General features: G+C 43.4%; 3 protein-coding genes across 3 annotated transcripts in view; 1 reads left to right on the top strand and 2 right to left on the bottom strand.

Moving 5' to 3' along the window:
* SARC_00901 (hypothetical protein) overlaps positions 1–524 on the top strand; it is a 4,480-nt gene extending 3,956 nt beyond the window's left edge. The window contains exon 5 of the mRNA XM_014305377.1: positions 410–524. Within this exon, the coding sequence (XP_014160852.1) occupies positions 410–442 (33 nt within the window). The 3' untranslated portion in view covers positions 443–524. The remainder of the gene's footprint in view (positions 1–409) is intronic.
* A 749-nt stretch (positions 525–1,273) lies between these two features.
* On the bottom strand, positions 1,274–4,281 carry SARC_00900 (hypothetical protein). The gene is made up of 4 exons (XM_014305376.1): positions 4,199–4,281; positions 3,588–3,740; positions 1,965–2,520; positions 1,274–1,680 (listed from the first exon to the last, which is right to left on the bottom strand). The coding sequence occupies exons 1-4, from the start codon at positions 4,246–4,248 to the stop codon at positions 1,399–1,401; spliced, it is 1,041 nt and encodes a 346-aa protein (XP_014160851.1). The 5' UTR covers positions 4,249–4,281; the 3' UTR covers positions 1,274–1,398.
* Positions 4,282–4,739: 458 nt separating this feature from the next.
* Positions 4,740–8,591, bottom strand: SARC_00899 (hypothetical protein; the record flags this gene model as incomplete). Its single annotated transcript, XM_014305375.1, has 4 exons — positions 4,740–6,836; positions 6,961–7,150; positions 7,471–8,517; positions 8,573–8,591. The coding sequence occupies 4 exons, from the start codon at positions 8,589–8,591 to the stop codon at positions 5,153–5,155; spliced, it is 2,940 nt and encodes a 979-aa protein (XP_014160850.1). The 3' UTR covers positions 4,740–5,152.
* Positions 8,592–9,126: the final 535 nt, after the last annotated feature.

Raw genomic sequence — 9,126 nt, 5'->3', positions numbered from 1 at the left:
CTGTCTATCTATCTATACTTATATTTGTATTTGTAAATACGATTATGAGTAATTGTATACATAATCATGTTATGTATACAAATATTTTACCTGATTGCTCATTTCCTATATATTTCTCAATTTTAAATTATCATTAAATATTCATGTGGATTGGTGATTATATAATTGTAAAGGTTTTTGCTGATCATTCTATGTGGGGTAATGTTAGCTTGTTTGTAGACGCATGCTCTGCGAACCCCACTTACGTTCGTGTTGTGTGTTCGTAAACATTTTTCTATGTGCGTATATGACCATTTACTCCGTATTCTGATTGGATGAATTGCGAGACGAACTATTACGACCAGTTTGATATGAATTTGTACTCAATTTTTCCTATAATCTTTTTAACGGATTAAAATACATTATATAGAATGAGGAGACACAGGCTTTGGTTGAGTACTAGCTGCCCCTGGAACCCATTTCCATACGGATCGTACTGCTACAAACATGAAAATGCCAATAAAGAATTTATTTCTAATTGCCAATCTTCTTGTTTCTATGGTTCTAACACAATAACAAAGGAGCTTCGATATTACGCTATTGGATATTGTTTCGATGGATGCGCATATCAGAGTGTGCAGATGGTACCTCAGTCATAAAACATCGATCTCATCAAAAAACGTAAAACTCGACTGAAGAATGCATATGTACCTTGTACTCTATAAAGTATGAAGTCATACCTTGAGTATCAGTGCACTCTTTGAAGTTATCAGGTATGCTTTCGGGTCTACTTTTTAAAGGAGCCGCAAATTTCGAGACTGTAGGCCATCTGGACTGTACGTGATTGACTACACTTGGGATCGGACGAACCCCATTTGGAGTACGTAAGGTCAAAATGTGAGCATTAATACACATACACTGGATATGTACCTGAATCATTTAAATATACTCTGGAGCAGACCGTTCACCGGGTTGGAGGAAACCCGTAGTCAAAGCTGCGACTTTTCGTATTAAACTCCATAATCGGTTACTATATTAGATGTCGCACAAATGTAAGATCTGCTAAGAATTAATCAGTCCTCGCTATCATAAAACTTATCAATTACTATTACTTTTCTAAGTGTCTGAATTATGCCGAGTTCCGGTACATTGACCTTCACCCTAGTAAGAACATATCATTAATATACCATATGCTCTGTACGACGGGAATGTCCACGAAACTTAGGTACATTTAGCTGCTAGGTTGCTGATACTCACTCAACAGCTACGGTAGCCAAGAAAACAACGAGATGGATGTATATAAAGCCAGCTATTCTTTAATGGCAAAGTTAACCCAAAAGAATATTGGCACCTCTTCCGAACCATCCCACACGGAGACTACTACTATATAGATATCTGCACCGTATTTTAGTAATTCCTCTACTTCGTCGCTTGTCTACACTTAATATCGAGGTGACCGACGCGTCCACAGGTTCCACAAGTAGAGTCGGCTTGCTCACAGTCAGCCTTCATGTGATCTATAGACCCACACGCATTGCATTCCCTTGGGTTGGGGCAGCTGGCTACAAGATGGTCAGCGGACGAGCAGTTGCGGCACACCTTGGGGCCTTGGTCTCTGTTGTCTCTTTGACGACGCTCGCGGGGAGGGCCTTGTGACGAACCACCGCCGTCAGCGTGACACTTGGCCTTCAAATGACCGACCTGGTGTGTTCGAGGAAAAGATAAGTATAGGTAAGCGCAGAATATAACTGCTGCATATCGCAATCATATGAATAATTGTGAAGACGGGCACCAAACACGGGCACATCGGATCGTGAAAAGATACGGTTAGACAAAAGTACGAATAAAGACGACTAGCGCCACGCACTGCGCGTTCCTCTACGAACATGATAACCAATACAATTTGATAAGGCTGCAATAACACTTTCCCACTCGTAGGCGACAGATCGCGCACAGTCAATCAACTGTAGCAGCACACTACTCACCTTGCCGCAGATGCCACACGTCTTGTCCAGATGAGGGCAGTCGGCCTTCACGTGCTCGAAAGCACCACAGGCATGGCACTCGGGAGGATTTCCACAGGTGGCGCGCAGGTGACCGAACTGTCCGCAGTTGTCACATTTCTTGCCAGCAATGTCGCCACGTGGAGGGCGGGGGGCTCGCTCTCTCTGGCCCTCGTTGTTACTGCCACCTCCTGGAGGAGCGTTCTCTCGGGCAGCCTGGTGACACTTGTTCTTCAAGTGACCTATTTTGCCGCACACCTCGCACATTTCGCCGGTGTGGGGGCAGCCACTCTTGACGTGGTCGTAGCCACCACAGGCGTGACACTGTAACTGATCGGTACACTGTGCTCGCAAGTGATCGTATGAGCCACAGTTGTCGCACGTCTTAGGACGGCCGTAGGATCTTCCACCACTCATATTGTCGCGATATCTAGGGTAACTCCGTTCAACGTAGTAATTTTGCGAATAGGAAGGACGTTCGTAATATACGTAACGGGGTGGAGAGCGGTATGAATAACCTCGTTCTCTACGTTCCCTGCTATGAAGTAAATGGGGATGTGGGATGAAGAGAGCAATTAAAGATATGCCCAATATCGCAACATGCGCAGACGTATGTATGTGATTAGAAGTCGCATATATTTTATGTTTATTGTCATTTCGCAGATTTACTTTGCACTAATAGCTGACAAGGATTTGTACAATCGATCTTCTCAGGCCGAAACGGATTGAACCTCACTGTGCAACTTTCCGGTTGTGCTTTCTGAACTAGATCTTATGGATATCTGAGACAGCGATTGGATACGTGTTCCGAGAACAAAACAACAGTCTTAAAATGATCTAAATATATGCTCACAGTTCAATATATAATAGAAACACAAGTGCAAAAACTTACTACAAGAGACTTCTGCAATATACAAACGAATTAAAGGACCCTTGTTGCATGAACATGATTATAGGTAACAATAACTTCAGTGTAACATTTACTGTCCGTATGCAAAGTTCGCGACAATTTTTTCTATTGAAAATGCATGTACATATGCAATAAATCACGTGGATGTATATATATTTGCGTATATCAAATGAGACACGGAAGAGGTAAACATGTACACACAATGTACAAAAAAACATATACAAAACAACCAATCATAATATGACTAGTTAAAAGCACAACCGCTTGCGAAGACTGATGAAGTACTTCATTACACTAGTCACAACACGAAAGTCAAGGTTTAACGTTTGACAAAAATTAACGCACCTTAATAGAATAATCATTCACTGGTGTTAGATAAGGAACTAATGAATTGACTTGGGCCGTAAACGACCATTATATTTAGGGAAACTTAGGACTAACGACCATTATATTTAGGGAAACTTAGGACTAACGACCATTATATTTAGGGAAACTTGGGACTAACGACCACTATATTTAGAGAAACTTGGAACTAACGGGAAAGGACACATACGAAGGTTTAGGGAAACTTGGGACTAACGGAAAAGAACACATACGAGTGCCTACGTCAAAGTGAACACTATAATGGTTTCAAGCAGCCAGATACATATTCTTCCACTCGAAATTCAGCAATATGATTTAACGACAATACATACCGGTGATAATATCTGTCCCTCGAGTGAGATCTGCTGCGTGATCTATAACGACCTCGGCTTCTACTTCGGCTTCTGCTACCTATGCTACTGCTGTCACGATAGTAGTCTCTACCGTAATCTCTGCCTCTGGGATGGTAGTCGTGTGGGATTCTACTGCTCACGCAAAACAATCGTATATAGAGAAGAAGTGGGAGAAAAGATCAAAGCAAGGTCACGTGTTCAACAAATACGACTTTGACGATATTGACAATTAGTCACAGTCTCGAACTGTAGCGGGGGTTGCGTGCTGTTTCTAAATAAGACGTCTATAATTCTACAGCTAAAGACAATGAAAATCAACTCACAACGGACAACCCAACTAAGTTAAACCAGCAAATCAATGAATCAACAAATCAACAAATCAAAAAAATCAACTGCAATTAAGTGTACCACACAAACTTTATGTCTTCACCATTGGGTACGGACACGCATGAATACTAAGATAATAAATGGAGCAACAGTTCTACGAACAGTGCACATTTGATGCTTGGCTATATAGCAGGTCATACGACGATAGATAGAATGGGGTTATACACCACAGCACCACCAGACCAAACATCATACGTACTCACCCTCTAAGGTCTACTTGTGGTCTTGTATGATAACGATCGTGATCCCACATTTATAGCGCGGGGTTAAGTCAAGTGTGTTCTGGTTCGTTCGAGCGTAGCATTCGAGTTTTCAGCGACAATTTAGAGTATGTAATAAATTGATTTTAAACACGCGACTGCCCGCCCACCAATAGCCCCAGTCAATGACCGGTGGTCGGCAGTCGGCAACTTCGGCAGTCAGCACTCGGCGCTAGCAAATTTTCTAGAAAAAACTCTTCGCAGGAAAACATACGTGAGGGAAGTTAAAAATCAGGTAGGTATTTTATATAAATATTCATATGTACTAAATACTTCAACTTTTAGTCAGCAGCAGAGTACGTTATAGAAAATTTTCAATTTTGGTTGTTTCGTGTTCAACACCGAGTCCTTTTAATATGAAGAGCCAATGAAACCACTCTATTTGGCTGGCGAATATCATTTTTGATGATGTGTAATCCTGTCATTGACTAATTGTGTAAATACTAAATACATTTACAATGACTTGTATGTCGTCACTCGTCAGGCGTCAGTTCGTCACACTGCCCCATTGCACACTCACATTATGGTGCCTTCCAAATGAATAATATATTTTGTCTTCATCTTAGTTTGTCGTATGTGTGATTTCTGGTGTTCAAGCTTGCGAAGCGCAGGTCACCTCTATACACAGGGGCAGGCACACGTTTAACGAGAAACAAAGCCATCAATATATACAATAATAATACTGCGGACCTCACACATCCTGTCAGTTATATATGGAGTGCGACTTCAAATTGGGTACTGTATTCGGTGATCGTCATGTGAATAGAATACTGCAGACCTTTTCCATTTACTCGTATATTTAGGGCGACTTTCAACAGGGCAATTTGTTTGGTGGCCCTTGTTTTGGACTAAGCTTGAATCGCGAATCGATCGATAACAGAAGAAAGGAACTGTAATCTAACCCCAACCCGAAGACACACCTGGAAATACTCCACAAGAGTTTTGTTCCAACGCTGATGCACTGGTAATTTCTGTTATCAATACAGTTTCGATCGTTCCGTTTGGCGCATTGTGGACCCCACAGCAGGTGTAAAGAGTACCAGGGTCGAGTGTTATATTAAAAATGGGAAGTTCCTTGCTAGCACTTTCGGCAGGAGATACAATCTCATTCATCCGTGTATCATTTGGTGCAGTTGGTCTCTTATTGTGTGGATTAACCCGTGGTTGAACTGAATGCGCTTCAGTGTAAGCGATTCCAACACCAGGGAGTTGTAGTTGTACATGCCAAATTGTCACGCCGTGGCCTGTAGACAATACTGCCACGATACTTTCGCATGTAATAAGTCTGTCTGTAGTTTCATATTCGTTGACGTGCTCTTGACCATTTGCTTGTTGATCTGTGTAGATGTCGGTAGATCTACCAAGAGCCTTGGCTGTTCTTAGTATCGAATCTTTCTCGAGATAGGGTTCTCCTCGAGAAGCTTTTCTCTTCGTCGTTGCACAGCTCACTATACTACCGCAGTGCCTTTCACTATACTGCTCCACAGTCGCCCCCCAGCCCTCGCATACGGCAGTTGCACTCTCTGTATTGTAGATGATGTCAAATGCTGTAAGCGTCGAGTTCTCCAAATCAGTCACTTCTGTATGACTAGGGGCGGCGGTTTTTTCAATTTCAGATCGGAGATTTACATAATCCGTTATGTCTTGAATGCGTACGTTTCCTTGCACGTCGATGCCAATCAGCAGTGCGTATAGTGTCGTTCGTAAAATTCTAACGGCAGAGACCTTCGCCGCGAACACTACTGCCACACCCAGTTTAGAAGTCGCTTTCGTCTGTGTATCCTTACACGAATGCGCGCCAGCACCAGTACACGATGGTACACCGTGGTGTTCTCTTGGAAGAACATACACGGTGCGGTGGATCGTGATAGTAATATATGATTCGTCCATACTCGCCGTCTCCTTGGGTGTGCTACCACTTGTTTTGGGGAAAATAAAAGGTAAATCATACAGTTCAAAGCTTCGGAGTTCATGAGCCGCGCTATTGGACAGGCGGGTGTGCGCATTAGTCAGTAAATTACACGCCTGTATTGTCTTCCGGGATAATCTCTCATTTCCTGTCGCTTGCATTCTGCTGTACTCTCTTTCGAGGCTGTCGTTAAGGTAACACGCGCAAATACATGCGACCTCACAGTGAAGTATGCCGTGATTATCGACATAGATGGTGCCATATTTCGAATCGTGTAAGATGAAGATCATCTTTGGGCGAGTGATACTTGCTAATATCGCTGTGCTCATTTCTACACTTTGCATTACGTTTGTTTCAAAATTGCTTGTCGGGCCCACCCTGAAGGGTACTGTTTCCCAATCGCTGGGTTGGCATTTCACTGTTTCAGCGGAATTAGAACACACACTATCGGGGAGGCACAACAAATGACCGCCACGAGTGAGACAGTAGATAACATTGTGGCTGGAATATATGTTGTGATGGGTGGTCCGTTTGGAGATCACACCGCACATCTCAACTCCTGCACACAATCCTTTCACAGCAAGATCCCACGTTGATCGTCGGAATCTGCAAGTATCGGTCCGTATCCTATATTCCAGTATCCCCACAAACTCCAGTGTTGCCTGGGATACACTGCAATATGAAGAATAAAGTAGATGAGTATAGATACAAACGACTCTATTGAGATGGCACTACTTAGCTGAGGTCTTTGTATCGAAATAAATGTCCTCAGCCCTCACAGGCTAGTTGAACATACCAGATACTATAATCACCAATATCACCTCTCCAGACTAGTAAACCCCCTGGCATGTTGTTGTTCGTCGTAGCCGCTATTGGCCCAATGCGCACCTGATCGCTCTGCATCGCTACCACTTTTGATCCCGGAGGCTTACCGTTCTCATTGTCAAGCCTGCAAATATGTATTGCACAGTCGGGCAAAGTATCGTCTGCGGTTTTACATAAAAGCTACTGGCTCATCGTGCAAACAAACAGGAATTCAAATCTGGATCACTTTGAATTAAAAAGCGTACATATCGCTGATTAATTAGATTCGCATTGCCGTCAGTTATGTTATCCACCCACCTTGATATCCGAAGCCAGTTTCTGCTATCACAAGCGCTGAATATATCAACAGCGCCCCCCCAATAGCATATGGCCAGAAATTCTCCACACGGAGAAAAGCTTAGCGATGTCATTCTTGGACAGTCCACCCACTCAAACCACAAAGACCTTGCTCGTCGTACATTATTGTTCGTACACCATATACCCAGGTGTCCATCATACGCACCAACAGCCAATTGTTTTCCACTGTTGGAGTGGGATACATGCGCAACGGCAAGAGACTCGTGAAGTAATTGGGGATCAGGTGTTTGAGTATGTGCGTGGTGTGGTATTTGCGACACTATGGTACTCGCGATGCCGGAAGTTTCCACTATAACATATGAAGCTAATGGAGCCAGTAAGCTACCGCCGGCCGGCTGGGCTTCTTCTTGAGTATGGCTTCGTATATCCTTGAGATCGTCGAAGGACTCCGGTTGCTGTAAGGCTACAGTATGCAACTCCACTCCGTCTGGCCCGGCTACGGCTATAGAATACCAGACTACAGTGGACCCATCTTGGTTTCCACTAGAAGCATAAGGAGATGAGTTTTTGGTACCCAGTTCCCCTTTGTATGTGAATGATGGAGGTATCTTTGCGGCTCCATCCCTGGAATCTGCGTCCTGTGACGCACAACTAATACTGCAGCCGACATCACAGATCGCAACGGACACATCCTTTGGAATATAGTATAGCGGTATACTGAGCATTAGTACAAACGCATCGTCTGCATCAGACTCTGCCCTACTAGGTTTGAGCCTATTCCCGACTTTTTCGTCGATGCTCGGCCTTTGTGATTTTATACCTGAGTCTACAGCCGCGAATTTATCTTCAGCTGCTTGCGTGGTCGTGTCTGCACATTTGGTCTCAGCCATCCGCACAGCCACTTCGTGCTTCGTATCGGTTACCTTGTCTGCATCTGCCAAAATAGTACTCTCTCGTTGGAAAGCCACCTCAGACAATTGTTCTCTATATCCTACTTTGGCTAAATGCTGTCGTAGGCATACGAAGATTTGAACCTGCCTTGAACAAGCTACCACTAGGACGCTACCATCTGGGGCCCAACTTGCCGCGTGCGGGTTTTGCGTGTTTGATATGGCGTAATTCTGATTAACCACACACGCTCGAGCGCCACCGAGGCAATCCTGTGAATTGCAATTGGGTTGTACCGCCACTACTGAAGCGTGGTTGGACTCCACAATGATGAGTACATCTCCTGCAAGAAATTTGGGAAAGGGTGGGTGCAATTAGACCAAATGAATGCGATTCACGATCGCCATCTGTTGGCATAGAACCAAATAACAATCGAAAGTACATCAATAGTGCATAGCATCGAGACATCAAAAAGATATTTTGATAAAGCGCATTTAAAGTATGCGCAGTGCTGTGTGATACATGCGAATCTGAAGTTAATGGGTCACAAAGGGTCCCGGTGCATTGTAGGTTCCAGCAACGAAATTGATAAATTAAACCTATCAAACAATGATCGACCAACTAAACAAATAGCCGCCCTTGAACATCTAGCCTAGATCCCAATATACATATTTCCAAACTCACGCGTACACACATATACAAATGTACACTTCGCAGTGTAAAAAAACGAGCACCCGATATCCGATTCACCAACAGCGTAGTACGCCTAGTGATGATAAAATAAAAATAAAAATATATGTACGTGCGTATATACTTGAAGAAGCCACGAGACACGCTTGGATACATGTATGTACGCAAAGGATACAGACATACTGGTACACATAACCATACAGCTACACACACATCAACAAGCACACAAGATCATAAACATACAAAACCACACACACAATAT

This window comes from Sphaeroforma arctica (genome assembly GCF_001186125.1).
Source record: "Sphaeroforma arctica JP610 unplaced genomic scaffold supercont1.32, whole genome shotgun sequence".
Lineage (NCBI taxonomy): Eukaryota > Ichthyosporea > Ichthyophonida > Sphaeroforma > Sphaeroforma arctica.
Note: the sequence above shows the minus strand (reverse complement) of the source record. Positions and strands in the feature narration are given on the sequence as shown.